General features: G+C 38.9%; 1 protein-coding gene across 2 annotated transcripts in view; it reads left to right on the top strand.

The window, feature by feature from the left end:
* Nucleotides 1-25162, top strand: part of CNTNAP5 (contactin associated protein like 5) — a 288828-nt gene that overhangs the window by 156259 nt on the left and 107407 nt on the right. Inside the window, exons 1-4 of one of the 2 annotated variants that reach the window (XM_017823577.1) lie at nt 2034-2212; nt 2359-2508; nt 3627-3798; nt 22751-22857. In XM_017823577.1, the coding sequence (XP_017679066.1) occupies nt 2107-2212; nt 2359-2508; nt 3627-3798; nt 22751-22857 (535 nt within the window). In that variant the 5' untranslated portion in view covers nt 2034-2106. Of the gene's footprint in view, nt 1-2033; nt 2213-2358; nt 2509-3626; nt 3799-22750; nt 22858-25162 lie in introns of those variants that run through there. The other variant, XM_017823576.1, reaches the window with a different exon arrangement.

The raw sequence follows: 25162 nt of genomic DNA, 5'->3' as shown, positions 1-25162 counted from the left end.
CCACTGTACCTTTCTCCAGCACAAGTTAAGGCAGCCTTGAAGCTGATTTTCTTCCTCTGACTGTAGCTTTACACTCTCCCTTTGTGCTACAGTCAGAAGAGAGACTGAGCATGGGCTTCCTTTCCTTACACTCCCTCGAGCTTCCTTAGTCACTTTGCAAGTTGCTTTTTTCAGTGCAGCTGGTGGGATGCCTCTTTAATTTAAAATTGTGGGGAAACTGCTTGTAAACTCTTACCAGAACGCCTTTGCATTGGATTACAGAGACATCAGGGAAACAATTTCAGATGTACAACAAAGGCAGGACCAGAGTGGCCCTGCTGCCATGCCAGTGTGACTTACATAAGCCATGCTGGCATCCCAAACAGAGATGTTCCTAGTCTAGGGCCTTTGCATGTCCCCATGCTGTTATGTAGCCATGCTGGAGGGGGAGAGTGGGAAATTAATATTTTGCATTGTTGGAATACTAGTTGCCAAAGGTGGACTGATAGAACTCAGATGAAATGAAATAATAATAATAATAATAATAATAATAATAATAATAATAATAATAATAATAATAATAATATCTGTTATTAAATGTATATAAATATAATTGTTTTAATAATAACTGTTATTAGATATGAGAGCAGATGTTTTAAAACATTTAATATTAAAATATCCCCTGTAAAGACTAAAAGAGAATAGTTGTATCTATTAAAAGAAGCAGAGAGAAAAACTGACAGAGTTGTCAAAGCAGAGCTGTTCTGTTTTGTTCCCCTGTGTGTTTTGTTCCCCTTTATTATAGAAAATGAGGCAGCCCTGCATCTATTCTTGTTCATGTAGATTGCCACAGCCATAGTTTGCTGCAACTGAACATTGAAAACTGAGGTTCCAGCCTTTATTGCAGTCCTAATTAAATTGTTGACAAAACTGAGACAATGTCAATATTTGTTTGGATGTGTATGTTTTTTGTAATTCTGAAATCATGAACCTTAGCCCAGCCTTTGGTACTATCCAAAACATGGCTAAACTGGCTACTTACACATGGAAAATATGCAGAAAGTGCAAATGCCATGTTCCACAGATGTCAGGTACTCACAATAAACTCACGTTTGCTCAAGAATGAACCTATTTTTGCCCCAAATGGGACCTATTTTGTTTTGTCATAGTTTCAAACTTCAGCAACATATTTCACTTCAAAATGGACTCGTTCTAGTTGAAAAATCATACATTTTTGCTGTAAAACCAGCCTCTAATTCCATGGCAATTGTGCATGTGTTAACAGCCATTACCGAGGAAATAGTCTCATTTTCGAATTCATAATGAAATGGCTTTTCATACACATAACACCCACATTTTTTTTTTATTGTGTTTTGAACTGTTCCCACAGTTCTTTGTGTTGCTAAGTGCTCGTTTGTTTTCTCTGAAAGCTACATTAACAAAAATATTCTGTTAGGGAGGGGAGTAAATACTAGTTGTCTGTACCTGATCTCAGTGACTCCAGCCTGACAGTAGCATATTTTGAACTGTTGTTAGGTTACTTTTGATCTGCACCACTGTGTGAGCTCAGAAGCTTGCCCAGTGTTTTTTACAGCTGTCAGAGTAGTGGATGTGGAGTTTCTCTGTAGCTTTGTGGTGCTGTTTCAAGAGCCACAGTGGAACACTGATTTTCAGAATAAGGAAACAGAGGGGTCATATCCCACTTCGCACAAGTGTGTAGAAGAGAAAGAGGCTACCTCGTTATCTCTCATTTATCTTTTCCTGGTCAGAGAAACAATCACAGTTCTCAGAAGATCCATGTTGAAATCCAATGTGGAAAGGTGCAAAGTGCATCCATTAATAGTACTGTGTGCTGCATTGATGCTAAAGGGTTTTAAGAAACACAAATCCTGCTGATACCTACTGGAGACTGCCAGGTTTCATATGGAGCCTGAGAGCAGGGTATGACTGTCTCACTGAATCTAATCCTCTGTGACCTCAAGCACATGTTTAGTACCAGAAGCTCAGCAGAGATCTCTGCATGCTTCTGGGACCTATAAGCATTTATCAACAGACTGAAGATAGACATAAAGGTGCACAAAATTATACTAATGTGCTACCACAAAGGTGAAGGATCTGGCTAGCTTGATGAGTCCCTGTAGCACCAGATTAGATGAAAATGGAGATGACCTACTTAAATACTCTTACAAGCTTTCCCTTTCTTTGGCCTTTCTATGCCAGTTTGTTTCCAGAGGTAATGAGTTCTTTTCAACTTACAGTTCTCCCTCTTTTTGGATCGACTGCATATTTGTGGTCACCTGTTGGAAGCAACAGGAGGTTTGAAGACCACAGTTGTCTCTTGCACCTCTTTTTTCACTCTTTGTACTTGTTTTTTGCCAGGCACCAATCTCCACGATGGGCTTTGGCATTCTGTTAACATCAATGCCAGAAGACATCGCATTACCCTGACACTGGATAACAATGCTGCCACTGCCAGCCATGCAACCACTGTCTCAAGGATCTACTCTGGGAACAGCTACTATTTTGGAGGTAGGTTGTTTCAGACAGGTTTTTGTGATGCAGATCCTCAGGTGCTCACCACTGAGTTCTCCCCAGGTGCAGGGAGAACTCCGCAGCTAAGAGCAAATGGAATGACTGATTTTGGACAGCCAATTGAGCTGCAATGTATACAGCACTGTGGGCAGATTGAAGGGTGTTGGTTACGCCTGACAGAGAGAGAACAAGCAGAACTGCTAGCACAGCTGTAAAAGTGGATAACTTGTATTGGTAGCCAATGGATACCTACATCTAGCTGGCAAAATATGCAAAATCTACAAAACTTTATTAACCACAAGTGGGATATTTAGGTTTTTGTTTTGTTTTGCTTTGTTAAAAGGCCCTAGAACTATTAGTATTATCAATATTCCTGTAGATATCACAGTTCTGATCAGGCTCAGTGACTCTAGACTTCAGAAATTAGATGACATGGCTCAGATCTACAGAGGTATTTAGGTATGGTACTCTCGTGGAAATGAATATAGGTTTAGTTCAATTTTTAAAATGGAAAGAAGAGTCTTGAAAAATACTATCTTCCCCTTTTTGGAGTGCAAGTATTAATTTAGATAACAGTAGTGTCATTAACTGTTTTTTATATAATACATTTCTGTGTAGTGCTTCCTGTAGCGAGGGTCTGATTTTGATGAACCCTCTGGATACTGCACTAAGTGAGGATGCACAGGAGGCTTTGGATCTCAGAGTTGTCTAAATATTGAGGAAGAGATACAAATGGCTTTCTTGCTGCCCACAGGATTTCATCCTTTTACTGTGTGCATTGCTTCAGTAACAGAATTTAGCTCATAATGATTTTACATTTTGTACAACTTTTTCAATGTGAGTTAGTTGCTATCAACTGTGGAGTTTAAAGATGAAAAAAAAATCACATTTTGATTTTGCTTATCACTTGTGAAAACCTCATACTCTGATATTTCCAGTAGCTGGCTGCTCTCTATTTTTTATCCCCTAACTGGATTTATAACACAGGAGGTTGCATAGCACAAGGAATAAAAACATTTGGAATTATAAGCCTATGAGTTCTTGCATTATGAAATCCCAGCAGAAATAGCTGAACATTCCAATATTCTTCTCTGCCTCTGCTCTTTTTCCCACAGGGTGCCCTGACAATTTCACTGATTCCCAGTGTTTAAATCCCATTACTGCTTTTCAAGGCTGTATGAGGCTCATCTTTATTGATAACCAGCCCAAGGACCTCATTTTAGTTCAGCAAGGTTCCCTGGGGAATTTTAGTGATTTACACATTGATCTGTGTGGCATCAAAGACAGGTAATTATTATTTCCTTTTTCTTGTATTTGTTCTTTTTTCATCCTAGTGGTTTATAGATACAGGTTGCATTAAGTGAAAATTCTAATCTGCCAACATTACGGATATTAGGCATAATAGACCTACTAATAGAAAATACCACAACAAAGATAGGAGGACTGGAGGGGAAATGGTTTCAATTACAGGAGGCTCTCTTCACATTGACTTGTAGGAAATAGAGTATGCAAATTCAATCAAACTACAGATTGGTGAAAGGATTAAATTTTATGCATAAACAACATTAGATTGCTTTGAAGTTTTAGAGGAAATGAAAGAGAAGGAAAAATTACTTGATTTATCAGAACATGTCATCCCCTTAATATATTAGTTGGTTTTGCTTAAGTAAATAATTTACAATTTTTCTTGTTAGCCATTACAGCACATTCGTGATGAAGATATGGTACACCTTATGTGCAATACTGCCCTTTCAGCGAGACAATATAATGATGAAATGTCTGTATCTGCCAGAGACACCTTTGAGTTTAAGTAGTAATCCGAATCCCTTCTAAATTGAAACCCAAGAGGAACCACAGATTTTCTTGTAAAAGTAGAGAGGAAATGAGCAACTGATATTTTTTTAAAGTACTTTATAATTTCTGTTTTGTTTCTTAGGGATTTTTAGTGTCTAAATATTTCCGAATTATTTCTGCAAATGTATGCTTTGAAGTTAGTATGTGGAATAATAGGTTCTGTTTTGTTTTGTTTTGTTTTAATCTGGCTAAGTTCTGAAAAATGGAAATGGAACTGCTGGAAATTTAATGTGCTTCAGATAGTTAAGGGTGTAGTAAGGATATTTTGGAAAAGCATTAGGACTGTAAGCATTTAATGTATTTTTTTCAGATATGTTGCTTAGAGAGTTGGAGCCAAAGGCCAGTCTCCATTATTCCTTACTGTAGGAGGGAACAGCCTGCTGGAGCTGCAGTTTTTTTGATAAGTGGGCAAAACCTCTGTGATCTGAGGCCTTTATGTTCATATTTGTATGTTCATGTTTGTTAATTTGTATGGAGAAAGTACTCAATTTGCTGATCAAACCTCTTTCCAGGTTTAATGGTTACTGAATTCAGGGGAACGTGAATTTCACACTTGGTGTGCCCGAAATGGTAGATGAAATTCATAAGATAAAGCTGATTTAATAAAAGGAATTGAAATGTCATTTTTCCTGAGACTTAAGAGGAAGAATTTTGTTGTTTTCTTGGAAAAACAGGTTTTTTAAAATCAAGTAGACCATTCAAAACCAACTGGTGTGTTTTGTATGTTGAAACAAAAGGGAATTCTTCTGGCATGCTGCAGAGGTGCTGTGGGACGTCCCCAATGCCTTCATTGTCACCAAGTGCTGGCTACAGTGTAACTCTGTGGTTCTACTGAAATTACGTTCCTTATTTTTAGTGTACCAAGGATGACAGGCATCAATCTCTGATCACACCATAACATTATTTAGGACAAGAATCCAAATATAATAAGAATAGTGGTGTTTTACATTAACACCACCATTATTGTGGAATATCACACACACACACACAAAAAGTTATATGTAATCTAGTAAAGATTTAAACACTTTATTGAAATGCTTTTCTCTGGGCAGCTTTAAATTTGTGTGTCCATACCATATGATCCAGATAGATCTATACTAGACATGATCTCTAGTAGTTATGATCTAGTAGATATGATATACTAGATCATAGAGTAGATATGATCAAAAAACCAAGGTAGATTTTAAAAAAGGAAAAAAAAAATTATTTACAATTGGCAAAAATTATTTTCTTATAGATGGATTTGATGTATCAGTGGAGGTGCCTTGAAGGGGAAGAGAGAAGCCTGTGGTGTGGGAAAGTGTTGGGTTGAACTTCAGAAATACTCCTCATCATGGAAAGGCATGAGCCTCACTGGCACTGTGGAGACTGAAACTTTCTCACTCAGTGAAACGGCCAGTGCTCCCTCCTTGTCTGAAAACTCCAATAACTGTGCTTTTGCTGGGAAGAAGAAAGGATATATGTTTGGGGTCTTTGTGGTCCAAATCATGTTATACGTTTTACACATCTGGGACACAATCTTGAGAGAAGTTAAATTTACAGAATTGATTTCATGAAGTTAAGTTGTTCAGTTCAAAGAAAATAAATAAGGAAATTGATCCTAAGCCAGTGGATGAGCTGGGGAAAGACTGAACATGAAAGTATTTGTGGAGTGTGTTCCTCCTAGTCATTTTTGAAAATTGCAGGTTCTGCAAGCTTATATTATGGCATAATCAGTTATAACAAAGTATAGGTGCAAAGTTTGAGATAACAGATTGAAATGCAGTTGTGCCAGGTCCTGCACTCAGGTCATAACAACCCCTTACAATACTCCAGGGTTGGGGCAGAGTGGCTGGAAAGATGACCAGCAAAAAAAGGATGTGAGGGTGCTGTTTTGATGGTGGCTAAACAGAAGCCAGTGTGAGCCCAGGTGGCCATAAAGGCCAAAGGCATCCTGGCCTGTATCAGAAATAGTGTGTCCAGAAGGACTAGGGAGGTGATTCTTCCCCTGTACTCTGCACTGGTTGAGGCTATGCTCTCAAATCCTGTGTTCTTTTGTGCCCCTCACTATAAAAACAATAGTGAGGTGCTGGAGCATGTCCAGAGACGGGCAGTGGATCTGGGGAAGGGTCTATAGAGAGAATCATATGAGGAGTGGCTGTGTAAAAGTTCTTCACTGAAACAGATGTCAAGCACTGGTATAGACTCTTCAGGAAAGTGGTGGAATCACCATCCCCGGAATGGTTCAAAAAACATGTGGATGTGACACTTTAGTGGTGAACATGGCAGGGCTGGGTTAACAGTTGGACTTAATGATCTTGGAGGTGTTTTCCAACCTTAAAGATTCTATGATTCTATCTAAAGACTTCATTGATGTCTAGTCTGTAGACTGGACAGTGTACTCTTGAGTAGTTTTCAAATATTCTTCAAATTGGTTCAATGCACAAAATGTCCGACACTTTCAGTAACTGTAATTCAACTAGTCACTGTAGTTAAACTAGTGCTCTGTATCACAGAGGCTTTGGACTATAGGAAAGCTGGGATCTGGCTCCAGCTGTGTAGGATCCAGCTGCTTGTTCTCTCTGTATAAGGAGTATTAAAAATCTGTAAAAATCTCTTCTCCAAGAAATGTGATCTTGCCTTTCTTAATAATAAGAATTATTGCTGTGTGCACTGCAAAGCACACGTTTTTGTAATTTTAGCGCATGTGGGAATCGTGTAACTTAATTACCATGTAAATGGGACATTTGTCTTAGTTATCTAAGCAAAAAACCTCTTTTGATGAATATCCTCTATTTAGAAAGTAGTTTACTTGTTACAGTCTTGTAGACCAAGCTCATTCAAACTTGGGCTCTGAAAGCAGTGGTTAGGCAGTTCACTGCAACTTGTGCCTGCTCTTAAAAAGAGAATTAATGACTTTATTTTGAAAAATGACCAACTTGGATGACTATTGATGCCCGCAGTATGTTTTGGAGAGAGAATCCAGTTGTGCAAGTATATTATACATGCACCACACATATACACCCTGGGACTCTCTGTATAAAGTGATGAACCTTCATCTGAAGGACTGAGATTTAATGTCTTACTATCACTCATCTCTGGTATTTGAACAATATGTATGCTCAGGTGAACTTGGCATTAATGCCTTCTATCTCCCTGTATTTGTTATTTCTATTCTTCAGTAACTATTTCTTTGGAAATAAATGCCCCTGGACATCAGAGAGTACACACAAAAAATAGGGCTGTTCATAAAAATATGCAGAGTTTAGCCTTCTTTCCATTTGGAGGCTGGGGAGGCAGTGCCAAGTGAAGATGCTTTTGGAGATACAAGTGACCTTAACTATCTTGTTGAACCTGCTTTAAGCAGGCAGCTTTTGCTAGAGACATTGAGAGGCTTCCTGCAGCCTTAGCAATCCTGTGAATGAGTCTCCACCCTGTAGTTGTTCTGGTCCTAGATGAATGGGCAGTTCAGGATGTATCTGTGAGAGCTGAGATCAGCAGATAACACAGGAAACCTCGCGTATTCTGTGCTTTCAGTAGGACATTAAGACGTTGTACAGTCTTGAGTTGAACACAGCAGTATGGGCTGTCCAGATGATGGAGGAAGCCCCATTAGCACCACCTCCTATTAAGAGACTTCTTTTTTCTAGTCCTCACATCAATGCCAGCATCACTAATGTCTCCACTGTTGCATATCTGACTTGCAACCGTCTTGTATGGTACCTAGACATTGTCCTTAGGTTACACATCCCGCGCAAGGAGAGACATCCCCAGTCTATTCAAGTCAGAGCTGTGTCTGCTTCACAAGCCCTGCAAAGTATTCCCTTCTTCACCTCGCTCAAGACAAAGCTGCTCCTTCGAAACCAGTGTTCCCAATACCTTATGGAACAGAAACTAGAATCTGTAGAATGACGCAATTTTTCTTGTAGCATTATGCGTATAGGACCCTTGGCATTATCCCCACTGCCTGCCTACTACTAATCCTGTTAACTAGATTTTTTTTTCTTTTCTTCTTAGTATGTATATTTGTGTGATTGTGCAAATACAACCAAGTAGAGAGTGCTCAGTCTTTTCTGAGGATATTGAAAAGTGTGATGCTTACACTGCTCCTGTTATAAAGTGTTAGAGATCATAGTTGGCTGTGGTGCATTTATCTCCGTTCCAGTGAGAGATAAAGAAAAATTGAGACAATATTGTGCTAAGCCATAGAGGTCTGCTCCATTTTTAAAAGGAAATAGATTTTATTTTATCCATCTCTCTTTTTTTGCCTTTTCAGGGTTTCTGCTTTGTTAGGATGGCAGGTGCACATCAGGGCTTGTTTGCTTCACACTGAATAAAAAAGTCACAAAATACAATTTCTTACAGCATGCTGGCATTTCCCCTTTAAGGCACGGTACAGAGCAGAAAGTAACAATGCAGAAATGTCTGGAAGTGAAAGTGCCATGAAGTCCTTGAACTCAGAGACCTTTTGTTGGTGAAGAAAGGAGATATCTTTCAGTACTGATGCAGTCTTTTGACCATCTCTGACCAAAAGCCATCTCATATGGGCCTAAACAAAAAAAATGCAGACTCTCTTTGAATTTATTTTCAGTTCAGAGTGATATAGATTTAAGTTCATGGCTACAGGGACCATTCATCTCTCACTCATGGTGTTTTGAACTGTGTTTTTTGGGAAATGAGGCATCTTCTGGGAGAGACATATTAAACCTAAAGCTTCCAGGGGAAAATCTGAGCAGTAGGAAAGTCTAATAAGAAAGGAATAATGTTTTTGGTCTTTGGCCCTTAACGCCTTAAAGAGCAGATGTCAGTGTCAAGGGATGGGGAGGTAGTAAGCAGTATAAAAAATTCATTTGCTTCTCATAGATGCAGTAAGACAGAAAGGATTCACTCCATTCTCTTGATCTCCACTAAATCTCTAGGTTTAAGTGTATGGCCAGGCTCCCTGTCCTTCACCTGCAGGTCGTGTGTTAAGCTTTTACAAATATAAAATGGAAAGACTTTCATAAGTATTTCTGGTTTAGAGAAGAAAAAAACAAAACAGCATATAAGAGAATGTCTTCTTCCTAATGGAAAAATGCATTTCCCTCTTCAGTATTTTATGGTCTTTGCAAAGATTTCTTGACCCTGTCAAGCAGCCTCCTGAAAATGGGTTAGGGATGTGGTTACAGAAACTTCTCACTCAGCAGGGTAAGAAATCACAGCTGCATCTAGTGCAGCAGCCAGCTGCAGTGTGCCTGGCACAGATCTCTTCTTTCAGTCTTTTTAACACTGATGAAAGGCACAAGGCTGCTGTCCCTGGAGATGCCAGTGCTTCCCTTCTATGGCTAATGTGTGTGCATGGGGCAGAAAGGAGAGTTGAATCTCCTTGAGCCATCTCAAACTGACAAATCCTAATCTGTTCCTTCAGGAGAATGATAACAAATGTCTTAGTTTCTCTAGTGCTAATAATAATTCTCTAACCTGAGGTTTATTCAGTGCTGTGATAGGCCAGAAACTCAGATCATTTGCTATTTTTTTCATGCAGCGTTTTATCCTGTTAGCTTAGAGGAAAACATGCTTGATGCCATTCCCCTGATCTAAGCAGGACCCCTGAACCATAGCATTGATACCAAAATACTAGGCCCTTACTATGTAGAGCCTTCATTTTGAAATTTGATATAACTGGCAGATGGACAAATTTTGAACCAAAAAGCAGCTGGTAAAAAAACCAGATGTGCTAATGTGTCCAAGTGAGGAGCAGCAGGGAGATAAGCAAACACTGTAAAGTAAACCTTATCCAGGGCTTCCACTTGGCATTTAGTTGTCCTTGGCTATCAGTCATGCTTCTAAATTTCTGTTCTCTATAAAGATATACAGAACCCAAACTGTTTCTTGAATGGCCCACTCTTGATGAAAAAAATCCATAAAATAGGACTGGAAAACATGCCTTGAAAAGACAGATTGATTAAGTTCTTTAACCATGTTGCCAAAAAACAGGAAATAAACTCTCCAACCAGTTTGTTAGGTTAGAAAGCCAACGCTACTTTATTCAGTGCTGGGTGCATGGGGGTTATTTGACCTAACGTGCACACCCAGCAACCTAACAGACCAAGTTATATCCATGAAACTAATACACATTCACTACATTTCTATTACATATTCATTATATTTCTGGAATGTATACATATATGCTAATTATTTCTATGGACTGATTTGGATATGGTTCCAGATCTTCTAATTAATCTTTTCACCTTGAGAGTACCTCAAATATGTGGTCAGGTCCTAATGAATTTCTCTTATCATTCTTTGCTCAGACACACAATCCTTGTTCTCAAAACTAAGGCATCTGCTAGTACGTATTAATCACTGATATAGGTAAATAAGGAAGCAATAGCTGGCTATTAGGGAGTTAATACAAAGCCACATTAATCTCTGCATTTTTACTAAGCACTGTATGGTACAAAACTAAGTATTAACCGTGGATATAAGGATCAAACACTATTGTGCTAAAGTTAAAAGAATTTTCCAACACCTTCCTCCAATGCTGCAGAGACTCTTTTTGAAGAAATATAACTTGTTTGGTAACAACCAGAAGAGATTGGTGAGGGGAGGCAGAATAATGATCTTCAGGTGCTCAAAGGCTGCTACAGCACTGAAGGGAATAATCATCTTTTCTGGCCAAGATGTATAGGAAAGCAGCCGTGACACAGATTGCCTGAGGAGACTGTCAAGTTTCTGTCACTGGAAGGCTTTACAAAAGTTGGATGAGTCTGTGAGAAATAATGAACATGGGTATGGGTGATTCTACCTTGGGGTGTGAGCATGGACTGAGTGATCTTCCAAGTTGCCTCCAGCTCTGTGCAATTCTGTTGCATTTGCTCAGGCTTCTCCAGCAGCTGAAACAGCTGTGTCTTGTTCTTGCTTTGGGGGTTCTGAAGTGTCAACAACCATAACACTGCTCAAGAAAAAAAAAAAACAAAACCCAAAAGCAATGAAACAACCAACCCAAAACCAAGTGGGAAATATCTTTCAGGTATTCAGCTCAGGATATCTCACACCTGTAAGAAAGCTCATTTAGTAGATATATCTCTCAAACACTCTAAGGCGGTGAGTGCTGCAGTGGGGACTGTGTAGCCCATGGTATGGTTTGGTGGCTTTTTTTATAACCTGAGATATATATATGAAAGGGAAAGGAGCAACACTTCTTACTAATATGTCACTTCCCTAACTTGCGTGATTCATTTTTACAACTGCAGGATGAAGCTATGTGATTGCAGAATTTATTGCCCTGGGGTTTTTTTGGGTTATCTTCCTTGCAAATTCTGTGATGCCTAGAATGGTGGTTAAGCTCAAGCAGGGATTTTTCTTTGATGAAAAGTAACTTGATTCCCTTCTGCTTGGTCCTCTGTTTTCATAAGATCCTATGACTTTTTGGAGTTCAGGTGTCTGCCTCTCTTTCAGATGTACTGAAAATGAGGGTGAGAAGTTTGTAAGCTGTTTGAAGAAGGCAGGGACTGAGGCAATGGATAACTATAGAAACATCTCCAACTTAGTTAATCAAGCCAACAGCTATGTGTTGATCCCTTTGCAACTTCTATTTCAGTTGCTCAAAGATGAAATTGAAATCCAGTTGGATGTATTCACTGACCTCAGCCTTGGCCTGACCAGCCCTTTCCAAGAAATGCATTTTCTCTGGGCCGCTCAGAGGAGGCTCTGTATGCAGCTCTGACTACGCAGTCTATAAGTCTGTCTTTCAGGCCTCATGGCTGTTTCTAAAACTGACACTCTATTCTTTTGTGTGCCACAAACTGTTCTCTACAAGGAGTGATTAAATAGGCTTAGACTCTTCAGCCTGGAGAAGAAAAAGCTAGGCAGAGTTTTGTGATGTGGAGCAGCATGAAGGAGGTGAATAATAAACAAGAATTTGCTGTTTCTCGCAAATTCAAATCTTACACTACATCAAATTGGATGTTGTTAGATGCTGTAGAGGTCAAATGTAAAGGAAAAAGTCAGCAAGGCGTACATGAATCCGTAAGCCACAGATGGCTGGAAGCTGGCAAAGTACTCAGTGGGATGCTCTTGAACTTATTTCATCAGCATTTTTGCTGTGACCCTGTCAGAGTAAGGAAAGTGAAGGACAGGCACTGTTGATCTGAAGCAAGTCTGGAGGGAGGTGATAAACTTAGGACTACAAAGTCCAAGTTCCTCACTGTTTTTTAAATCAAGTTTCATTGTGCCCAGCTCTTTGTACCTCTGTTGCTCAAAACCAAAATATATTACATCATAGCTGTGGTAATCTCAAAATATATTAGAATCTGACTGTGAATTTTGCTAAGTACCAATACTTTCTGTGCTGTGTTTTCTTTTTCCACCTGTCAGTGTAATAACGGGGGCGTGTGGGTCTGTCTGTGTGGGGGCAAACAATGGAAGGCATAGCCTGGGGAAAACTCAGTCAGCCACTCATTTAAAAATAAATGAAATGGGTAGGAAAACAAATATGCAGACACTGAGGATTTGGCCACACTGTTGAGAAGCTCTGGGACTTCCCATTCAGCAGTTGGCTCAAATGCCAGATTTTGTGACTAGAAATACTAGCTTCAGTCCTGAAGCTGAGTTGGTTGTTTGCTGTGGTTGGCATTCTGTTCAGAGAATAGACGCAGGAATGTGGGCTCAAGAGATATTGAAGCTCAAGAGTTGCCATGGATATTAGGAAAATGTGCCAGAAAATCATTATACCTCAGTCCAGAAACACTGGATTTCCAACCCTTCATCATACGGCACAGATGCTCCCTTTGGGCTGAGCAAGGCCTGCTGCTCTTACCGCAGATGGACCCCTTGGAATAACAGCAGCAAGGGCTGCAATGTTGCCTGCAGCCTGAAGGCATGGGTTGATTAATCTCATGCACTTACATGCAGCGGGACAAACTGCTTTGCAGTGTTAGTCACAGAGAAAAAAATTCCATTTCCAGGAGTCCTCGTACTCTGTACGTGCACAAACGGGTAAGATCTGGTGTAGTTCCCCCTACTAGCTCCTCTGAAGTCTATAAAGAGAAGTGCTTAGAAGGTATTGCAGTTGGGATAACTTGTGCTAAAGAGCACAGTTTCCCTGTAAGTAGAAAACTGGTTTCTTTTCCCCTGAATTGGTACATCTCATGGAAGTCTCCTTTGCCCCTCGAGGTGGTGCTAGACAAATGTTTGCTTCCCCAAGGCTTTTGAGGCAAATCTTCTTGGCACACACCCATAACAATGACATTGGTTCCATTAATGCTTTTGAACTTGTCAGCCCCCATCACAAAGGATAAAGTATTAGAATTGCAGCATGACAGAGTAAACTCTGTTAAGGAGTCTGAAATTTTTTATGATTCTGCTGTTCCTGCCAGGACTGAAATGGCTTGAAGCAGTTAACTTTTCACTGGCGGTTTAGCTGGACAGAGATAGAGCTGAGGCAGATGCAAAAGCACACTGTTGTACACCCACTGTTATATTGTCATAAATTCTATACGTGATTTGTGCTTGAGTATATAACATTAGGTAGTCTTTGGATTAGGAAGGTCTTTTATATGTTGAACTATTGTTATTCATAAACAAACTACCAGCATAGTCAGAGCCTGCTTTTCTTTAGGCTCAGGTTTGCATGAATGCGTAGATAAATGCATGTGCTGCTCTCCTTGTCTACAACTGCTGAGGTACATTAGTCTGACTGCTGCAGTTTATGTTGATTTTGCACTGATGAAGCTTTGACAGAGTTGTCCTGTTTTCCCTTGGCTGGCACCTTTCCCTTGCTATAGCAACTACTGACAGTACTTGTCAAGGGCAACACTGGGAACTTCAGTTCCATAAGGTGACCTGGGGGAGGAAGGGAAGGTAAAAAAATGTTTATATTGAATCCACCTTAGCAAATGGACAAATGGTGCATCTTGTAGAACATCCTGGTAATTCCACTGATCTGCCACGAGGAACACAAAACCTGATCTCAGATATTTTCTTGTGAATCCTGGTAGTGTTTCACCTCTGTAGCATCAGTGGGCTGACACAAGCACACATTGATGTTACCATCCTTATTAAACCAAGATTCATCTGCATATTCCAGTTCTCCTAGCAACACAAATGGAGAGAGCAGCATGTGGTATACTCAATCATCACTACAATGGGATTGGCATTTAGCAGTTTACCTCATTAGGGAGAAGTGTACGGAGTTGATTCATTGGAGTTGGCTCCCCCGTACTGCTTGAGTTGCAGAGCACAAATATTGTCCTTAGTCCTATCCTTTTATCCCTACCTATGTTTTATATGTGAAAATCCTTCATCATATTTTCTAAATAAATTGTCTTAAAGTGTTCTTTTTCCTTGCTAAATAGAGCTGACCTTTTAAATCCTTCTTTATGCCTATTTCCTTTGTAGATTCTATTAGATTTTATTATCAATTTTTACTTATAAGAAATAGTATTTATTTTACTTTTTTATCCTTTTAGTGCTGAACTTAACATTGCTTCATGTGTTGTACTGTCAAAATGGGCCTTTGGGAAATTAATTACTATTTCAGGTGAAGGGTGTTAGGATAAATCCAATGGAAGCTCAGTGGTTTTTTTATGTTTCCCAAATCGCATCCAAGATTTAACATATTCCCTGCAGTAGAAGTCAAACTATATATGATCCTTCCATCCCCCCTAATTTGGCCATGCAAATGAGAAAATACCCTGGCTAATTATGTCCAGTGAGTTTTAATTTTATTTGTTAGAGTCCCAGGCTTGGATTGAAAAAACAAACACTTAACATTGCATTCAACTCCACCTAAATACCTACAGTGTATTGTAGAAAGAATAATTAAAAAAAAAACCAAACAAGCAACACACAATTTGGCATCCATTCTTGTAATTTTCTATAGTTTTTCTATTTTCAGTATTTAGCACCCTTTTTTTCAGAAATTACAATTATGTTATATAGTCCAGATTATTTTCTCTTTGCTTATGTTTTATAGCAACAAGTTGAATATTTTAGAATACTCTCCTTTAGTTAGGATGATGATCAAAGCTGGGACGACTTGAAGACATAAGAGGGGGTGTCATGTGTCCTTTTTTAAAACATTTCTGATTTTTGTTAAATCCCAAAATTGGTTTAAATATTGCCCACCTCAGCCAAAACAAAGCATTTGTACTGCACGCCTTCAGATTGTGAAATACCTGGATCTGGGGTTTTTCCATTAAATGCTACATACAGGAGGAGTTGTCCTGCCTAGTTATAAGGATCTGATGGTCCAGGTTAATAGTTCTTCTGATCTTTTGTGTCATCTTAAAAATCTTGAAAAGATCACTTCAGTCCTGTGAGTGACTATTTTCCCCCACACCTTTTGTCTCCCTTGCCTGTTTTAGGAGTCAGTGAACATGTTTACAAATAGCTCAGGGTATAATGAAGCTTTGTGTCTTCTTCCTGTTTATATATTGACTAAGGAAAGTGTGGAAAAATTTCAAAAAGTTCCAATTTTTCATACTTGGTACTTTGTAAGACACTGACAATTTACTTTGTGCTTGTCCAGCAAAAATTAAAATACTGTTAGAAATGCCTTTTTCATCAAATTGTCCTTAAAGAAATTATGTTTTTTCCACTTTCTCTGTACTAAAACCAAAGCAAAACACTGGAAATAATAATGTGTTAATCCCTTGTAAAGATCACTAGACAGTGAAATAGAGAAATACATTATGTTCTGTGAGAGCTGAAGAACCTCTTGGGTCCTTCCCTAAAGTATGCACCTACATCACAAATTAGACATCCTAACTAATGGAATTAAATTAATGGAATTAAACTCTTGCAGGTAGCTCATTTTGAAGTAAGAGTCTTGGAAATCCTTTCAGTACAACCCAGGTTTTAGGGAGGAAGGACAGGATGCAGAAAAACTGAGCAAGATTTGAAAAATCCAAACCCACAGGCATCCAAAGCTGGGTGTTGGAATTAAAATCCCCGCAGTTCTGAAGAGCATCCCCCCATCTCCTCATACCTATTCTAATATTTAAACTTAGCTGAATAATGCAGGTAATGGCAGTACTTCTCTCTGTGATAGCTTGAGGGCTGACTGACAATGAAGTGTAATAAACTTATGGAGAACAATTTCCTGCTCTTAGACTGGTATATGATCTTTATGCTGTCAGATGCACTTGGTCTGTGGTAGTTATAAAATAAGAATATATTTTTACAGAGCAAAGTCCCTGAAAAGTTAGGCAGTCACAGTGCAAAATCCCCCTTTGAGAAGGGGGCAGCGTTCTAGGCTTTGTGTTTGTTTAATGGGAATGAAAATGAATGCTCAGATTACTTGGATAATGCTGTGAGTTGGTTTTGCCTGCCCTGCCTTAACTTTGTTTTCCGTGGCTTTGTTTCATACATGCAAGACCAGCTGCAGAAAATGACGGTTCAGGCCCATGAAGCATCACTGGTCTGTATAAATACTGTGTTTCAGAGCAAAATAAAGATAGATTTCTCAGATTGATCAGTATTGTTCAGTAAATCCTCTAAGTGTTAGGTAGAGAACTGGTTTGAGCAGGATGAACTCCTTCTTATAACTGCAATAATTTCTACTTGTGAAAAGTTGCTGACATTTGAGATAATTAGCTTTGTCTCTAAGAGTGTAGGGAATTCCCACTTGCATGGGACAGAGATTTGTACTGAGTGAGACCCTTGTGGAGAAAGAAGGCAGTTTGAAGGTGGGTAAAGGGCTACTTAAGTGGCTTTTGGAATCCAACTTGAGTGTGGAAATGAGATGGGGGGGTTACCTGAATAGAGTTCACCTCTGTTGCTATTCCTTTAGAGTCAAAATTCATGGAATGTGCAATGCCTTGGTAAATTAAAGGCCAAATATGGGGATGTATGTAGGAGATAATATCCTATCCTTGTTTGTTTGTTTGATTCTTGCAGATGGCTTTTCTGCATTTGCTTTGTAAAATTATGAATTCTAAACTGAACAGCTGTCTGTACAGGATGGTTTATTTGTTTCCCTTTTTTCATTTTCAAATTTATTTATATAAAATCCTTTCAGCTGATGCCAAGCCAAACTGTCAGCACATTTACCTCTATTAAAAATGTAGGTGTTCTAACAACAAAGCAATCAAACCTAAAAAAAATGCCTTTTATCTAAGGAATAGATAACAGGCTGTTTTCCCTTCACTCCTGCCAGTCCCAGCACAACCTCCTCCCACAGTTCTGTCCCAGTCATGCCTGAGGGCTGTTGTCATCAATGTTCAATCTTCTAAATATTGGTCTCTCAGTTCAGATTCTGAAAACCAAGGTGGCTAGCAATGGAAATAATATATTTGAGAAGTCCAGTCATCAAGTTTTGCAAATCTCAAAAAGAAGAAAAACCTACCTTTGTGACAAGTTATTAAGATGACAGAAATACCTTTTTTTTCTTTCAGGTTTTTTTTTTTCTTTCATTCATTGGGATAGATATATGGTTTCCAGCATGGAAAGAAGAATTGTCTTTATTCACATTTTTCTTGTTCTCTTTGTATTCTGTGAGATCTCAATAACATAATAAGTTTAGGAAAGAAAATGTAGATGACTTAAAAATAAAAGATTAAGTATGCCAAAAGACTTTTTAATACGTTGTTGATTGGCTTTTTAAGGTTGCAAGAGGAAAGAGAAGTTGGAAGGTGGGGTGATGAGTAGGGAATGTCTGCTGAGGAAAATCAAGGGTCTGAAGAGTGTTAATTCTTTTGGAGCCTGTTGTAATATTGCTTTTACACACTCTTTCTCCCATCCTCCCTCTGGTTCTGGTAGTTCTCTTTTCTCCCTTTAGTTAAGGAGATTTAGCCCACTATTTTACCACAAAAAGTCATCTGGGGAGAAATAAGAATGGGATGTTCTTCTGCAATGCTTTTTCTGATGCTCTCTAATCTTCATTAGTTTTCTCCTTGGTAAACCTCTGAAGCTGTTATATGGTGTCTATGTAGTACCATTGGTAGATTTTTCTTCGAAATGTTTGTCTGGTCTCCCCTTGAACCCAAAAATAACCTTTGGCAAGGAATTTACCAACAGGGCCAAAACCCGTGTTGTTGCAATTGGCCTCAAATTATTGAGTTTAGGGGAAAGACATCATTTTACCAGAGGAAAATACAGTCTGTTACAGCAACACCAGGAGTTTCATCATACATGCATGCCTACTATATGAAATCATCTCTTTTAATGTTATATTTTGTTAATGATACATTAAATAGCTGCTGACCTTAAATAAGGAAACATGCTGAAATAAAAATTAATTTGAGATAATATTCAGGAAAATGCTTTCTTGATAGAAAATCTTCTAAAATTTCATGTATTTTCTTGCTACAACATTGTTGAGTTTTAGGGATTTAGTGCTTGTCTCAAAATTATATATATTGACAGTCTTAATATTGAGGGGGTGTGCACCCGTTTTTGTTCTCTCTGTGATGGTTCCCTTTCTTTCCTGTTTATTTAGGAAGGGTAGAGAGTAGTGCTGGCAGGATGTGTAGTGCGGACTATAACAAAATCTCAGAGGTGCTTATTGACTATACTGGGTGCCGCGGTCCGAAGAGGGGATGGGACACGAGGGAGGGTGCAAGTAGAATCCTTTATTCACGCTTGCACGCTGCCTTTTGTCAGCTCGGGAGGGGAAAGGGCCAGAACATAGGGCGGAGCATGAGACAGACAAGCAGGGGACAAACCAGGATAGGGACACTGGCAAAAGGGGGAGGAGCGGGGAAAGCAGGGAGCAGGCAGCAGGCAAACTTATGGCAAGCCTGGGCACGTCCAGGCTGCGCACTGTGTGGTGTGAATACAATGAAACCACATAATAACAGTAAAGTCCATATAATAACTGTAAGGTCCATATAATAAAGTCCTGCCAATTGCTGTATGCTTTTCTCCACGCCTGGAACTGTTCCCATTCTGAATCTTGCTCCTTCACAACTGGGTTTATTCTAGTCAAATGTAACATCAAATGTGTAGAACTCCTTCAGCTTTCCTACTCAAGTAATTTTGTCATTGTTATTTCTTCATCATTCCTATCAGAGGGCCAAATTTCTTCCCCCCCCCACCCCCACCCCCCGCAATATCTATGCAGTTTGTCCTGTGATTTCAAAGGAAACACACATACAGTTTGGGAGGTGAATGTTTCATTTTAAGGACAGTAAAAGCTTTTGTGCAGGCTCTGCATATTGCTCACTTAGATGGCTGAGGGGTGTGTTTTCCAGCTTGGCTTAAGGAGGGAAAATTTTATTTGCTTCATTTATTTTTTTTAATAAGAATTTTTCATCACAATATATTCTATGAACTAATCTGGAAGATCAAGTCTCTGGGCTGTCACAAATTGTCTTAGGCAAATCCTTAAATTTCCAAGTATCTCATTTATGATACAAAAATTGAGTTGATCTGTTTGTTCTTTTCAATTGCAAATAGGTCAGGGGCTGTCTCCTGCAAATTTTTGTCTGTGAAACATTCTGTGGCACCACTGCATTTTTTATTTTTATTTTTTTTGCTAAAATTTTTGTTTCCACTAGAATGAAAATATTAATTTAAATTTTAAATTACATATATTTAAATTCTTCAACACGAGGATCTGGGACAGTTTGCAAATGAAACAACCTGTGACTTAGGCATATGAGTTCTCTGACAATTAGGATAAATTTTGCTTCTAATGAAGACACAACTACTCAGCTAGAATGGGATTATGGTAATTATTACAGTTGCAAAGAAATTTTTTTCATAAGCTCTTAGAAGGGTTGGTTATCTGACCGAAAACAAGATCAATGCAGTTGGTGCTAATTAAGGCAAATAGATTAAGGAATAAAAAAAGTTTAATTCTGAATTTATGAATATCATTAAAAGATTACATGGTTGTTTGACTTGAATTTTGTGCGTTGTTGGGGGAAGAAAAAGTGTCTGCATTTGCAAGACAAGTAGAAATGAGAAGTGACCTTCAACTTTGTAAACTCTTTAAAGGAAACTGTTTTAATGGAATAAATGTGGCTAAGCCTTTACATACAGGCCTTTGGAAACTGCAAATTACTAGTAATTAGCTCTACTACATTGGATTAATTAATAAAAGGCTGCTTAAAATAGGCAGAAAGCATATTTGTCCATTACACTGATGATGTAAATTGTGATAATAACACAGCACTATTCTTTTTACCTCTTCAAAGAGCTCTGTTAACATCAGATGTTTCATGTCACCAGCGTCCCTGTGATGTGAATAGAACTACTGCTGTTGTACAGGTGATACAAATGAATGTTTATCACTAAATAGCAAGTAGACGTAAAGGCAGTGCGCTGAGGCAAGGACAGGCACTAAACAAAGCACAAATATGAGTAAATCTTCTCTCACAGGCAAAATTTGTATGTATCACCACAATGGTGGTGTACCACTGTGCTTTGCCTCTGGAATGAAGCTGCTGGGGAGCTACTGGTTTCAGGGAGCTGTCACAGTCCTCCAGAACATAGCAGGGTGCAGGTCCTCTTTGTGCCATCCTGTAAGGCTGCTTGTGCTTTCTTCAGCATCGACCCAAAGCTTCTAAATCTCACTTCGCTATTACTAGGAGTAGATATGATGGCAGAGAGGCTGGCTGGGCTGTCACTGCACCAGCAGCCTGTTTGGCTGTTAGATGATTGCTCAGCATACCATTAAAAGACAGAATCTTATCCCTTCTCAGAATAGCTGACTTGTAAGAGCGGGGGAAACCCAGTGGTTTTGGCCCTTCCCTTTGTTTCTTGTTTTAGAAAGAACAGGTTCTCCCACAGCACTGGAAAAAGCTCCCTGGTGAGCTGGAAAACCAGCCATATAATTGCCATACTCTTTCCTCATTTTGTATTTGAGCCCAATGATTAATAGAAGCCATGACAATGATTTTTACAAGAGTAATAAATTTTATAATTGTTTTGAAAAATGTTACAGATAGTTATAAATAGTATACTTTCTTCTTGAATTCCTTATTTCTCTAGTATTATAAAAAATAGTGGCAATAATTGAGTAAACATTAATAAAAATAATTAATCTTTCATCTTAATATTTTTCTATGATCCTTATCATTTTATGTAGGATGGTATAAATAGTGATCAAGTGAAGCTGGGTTCTAAAATGAATCCCAGACTCACACTGAGATGAATATACATATGTTTGTGTGAACTATCATGGAGCATATTGAGAATGAGAGGTTAGTCTGATAGGCCTCTGGGCACAGAAACAGGTTTCTTTGGGTCGTTAATGCTTGACAGCTCTAAACAGCCTTGTACTCAGGTAGGTTGATGAAAACTTGGCTGGTGAGGCTCAGAAGGCTGGTGAAGATGGATGACTGCTAGGGACATACAGGTTTTTTGCTTGCATGCATGAAATGGGTTTTAATTGTAAGTAATCTAGATGAAATGGACTGAAAGCCACAGTTAAAGGCAAAATGCATACTTATATGCAAAAAAAATTCTAAGGATGAGATGAACCGCAATACGATGTCTTCAGCTGGCAAAAATCTAGGTAGCATCACTGACTTCAGCACTAACACCACAGAAAGCTCTGGGCATAAAAGGGTTTTGAATCTCAAATTACAGCAAAGCAAACCCTAATGGAATTCTGTTGTGTAAGAGATAAATTGGTTGCCTGTTTCCTCTCCACCCACCCATCACAACTGAATCAGCAGTATAAACAAGTTACTTATTTTTCAAAAGTCAGACATACTGTGTAAAAGAGATTAATATACAGTAAGAAGAAAGAAAAAATGAAAGCAACAGCAAACAAGAGAACAATCTGTTTCCATTTAGGTTGGTGTAACTCCATTGCACTGCGTGCATTTGTACCAGGGGAGTTCAGATCAGCATTCACTTCTTGTCCTGGAGATTGAATTTATCTCCCACAGCTTTTGTTTCTGTTCACTTCCTGAGCTGCATGCTGTTGTGCCTCTTTCTTCTTTTATTAATTTGTTTAACAATAATACTTCAGAGGCACAGCAACGAAAATGAGGAAAAGAGGAGAGAGTACAGAACTCATAATTGAAGCGCATTTTTCCTCTCACTTCAGAGATTTGCATGCTGCTTGTGTTACCACAAATGTAACTCAGCCTAATTTTGATAACGGTGGTTCCTGTTTAATCAGAGAACAGGGGATTCTTCTTTGAAACAAGATTTCAATAGCATTTTTGCCTGTTACTTTTCTTATTCTGTGCTCAGAAAGTTTGTGACACTTTAATTGCTAACAGGTGGAATATTTTTATTGAGAGTGATCTTAACCTACCTGCTGGATAGTTTAAATGTTGTTTTCTTCGATGCTTGCACTGGAGGCGAAGTACAGATCAGAGGAATAAGTATTATACAGTGAATCAGCCCTAGGAAACTCTTTCCTGAATGAGGAGTTGAGGCAGTTTTATTATTTTTTTACAGCACATTGTTTTTACAGAAATCTTTATAATTAATTATATTTTTTAAAACTCTCTCAAATTAGATGTTTACCCAACTACTGTGAACATGGAGGTAAATGCTCTCAGTCCTGGACCACCTTTTACTGCGATTGTAATGATACGGGCTACACGGGAGCGACCTGTCACAACTGTGAGTAAACCCACACCTACAGTGTTTTCTACTACAGCTTGTATGTCAAGGTGCACATAAACCAGGAAGGAGCTTTGTGAGAGGCCATATCATACCACAGGATGTAGCATGTCCTGACTTGGTTTGAATGGGTCAAGAGTACACAGCAATACATTTGCAAATATGCATGGTTTTGACAAATATTTTGGAGAAAACAAAACCAGATTATGTTAACTAATTTTCTGTGCCTTTTTTCCTCACACTGAACATTGATTTGGAGAATCATAAAGTCATGCATATTACATCCGTATCATAGACACATTGGTCATTCAACATTTACTTGAATTTAGCTGGGCTGAGCTGGCTGATTTTAGTCTGTGTTTAGGGCTTTATGTCAATTTTGCCTCCCTGATCTTCTTTGGTTTTAGATTATATGAAAGTTCGTGTTGCAAGAACCCAATTTTCAACTGTTTGCGATTTTTTTTTGGCTGCTGCTATTAATAGTATCTGAAACTGACAGTACATGAAACTTTCAGCTCCTGAAATCCACAGCAAAAGGAATATTAAGGTGTTTTAAAGGTTAAAAAACCCTTTCAAACAGTAGAGGCGCAACATGCTGTGAATTCTAATAAAAATAGAGAGGAGAGAAAAGAAAAGCCAAAATAAAGCCTCTTTATACAGCCGACTAAGAGGCAAAACAGAAAATGAGGGCAAACTTCCAGTTCTAACATGGGAAATAAAGAGAAAAAACGGTGAGTAAGAATAACAATTCCAGGAATACAACTATAACCACTCCGGGTGTTTGATGAACACTTGGACCGCAGATAGGATGAGATTGGTTATATGCATTTTTTTTCCCCCGTTAAGCTAAAAGGCAGAAGAGAAGGAAAGGTACTTAGTGGTTTAAAGCTGAGAATATTGGCAACTGTATTGTAATTTTGGAGACTGTAAATGGTTTGCTAGTTAATGGCAAAATAATTTGTGGGATCTGCAGCTGACAGGAGAGGCTGTTCAGAGGTCTGTTCGTGGATCTGTCAACCTGAACTCTACATTGTAAACACAAAGGAAGCCAGGGGCTTGGTGTGGAAATCATGCCAAGCCAGATGAAGAATGGGAAGAAAAACACTGAGTTTATAGCTTTAAAAAGAGGGCTTACTTCTTGTCCATTGCTTTTTTTGTTCCAAAAGGCAGCACCCTTCTTCAAACCTTTGAACCAAGTCAGTTGCTGAGAAGGGAAAGGCTCCTTGGGGAAGGAAGAGAGCTGTCACTATTGACCATCACAGATGATTAGGGGACACAACTCTAGGCTACATCTGTGCTGTCATATGAGCTCAGGGCCTGAGGCTCACTATGTGCCAACTCAGTGTGCCTTCTATCCAAAGGAGACTATTTCGTTACCTCATAGAACTGGTTCATGTCCAGTTTTCCACATACATATTTCTGTGGAGCTAGTGAAGCCTCCTACTGCTGTCAGCTCATGTTTGCACTCTCAAAGGCACATAGGTAGCTGGAGTTATTTAAGGCTAACTGCTGTAGAAACTACTCTGAAAAGTTTCTCAGGAAGGTCTTGTGTTCAGACTTTTCAGTAGATCAAGATATGCACAGATGTGATGTACAGCTATTCACCTGCTCAGCTTATTTACAACTATCTTATCAACGGCTAATTTGATTCCAGATAGATTGTGGAACCAGCTGCCCTGTAAGCCAAGCAAGGCTGATAAACAGCAGCATTAGTCTGGAGAAATGCATTCATGTGCTTGAAATGCAATGAAACAAATTCAAAGCCGGTGGGCAAATGCAGACTGTTGATAAGAAATTTGCAGAACAAGAGACATTGCCTCTTTCAGATGATAGTGGTTGACATACAGGAGTACTTTCTGGTAGGTGAATTAAAGCCACGGATTTGATCACAGCATAACTCATATCCTCAATGTATAACAAAGTCTCCAATCATGTAATTCAGTGTAGTTCTATCAAAGTAAAAGATCTAATTTTGTAATGTTTGAAACATAATCTCAAGAGATTTTTATTTTTACTTGAACACTGAGGCTGACAAGCCTGAAATTGAACTTATACCGCTTTTGAGAGGCTATTTCTTTCATTAAACTGCCCTTCAGACCCAAGTCCATGCAGCAACAAGGGAAAGATTTACCTGGCAATCTGCTGCAAGTGAAACAGGGTGAATTGTTTCATTATTGTCTGAATTTCTTTTTTTTGTGTGAGTTGCGTGACCATGAGTTTTGCCTCCTTTTGGTGTGGTAACAGGTGGCTGAAAACTGTAAAAAGACCCATTCTTTGCCATGCTTCCAGGAAGAACTGCATGACA

The sequence above is a fragment of the Lepidothrix coronata genome, unplaced genomic scaffold (genome assembly GCF_001604755.1).
Source record: "Lepidothrix coronata isolate B3197 unplaced genomic scaffold, Lepidothrix_coronata-1.0 Scaffold103, whole genome shotgun sequence".
Classification (NCBI taxonomy): Eukaryota; Metazoa; Chordata; class Aves; order Passeriformes; family Pipridae; genus Lepidothrix; species Lepidothrix coronata.
Note: the sequence above shows the minus strand (reverse complement) of the source record. Positions and strands in the feature narration are given on the sequence as shown.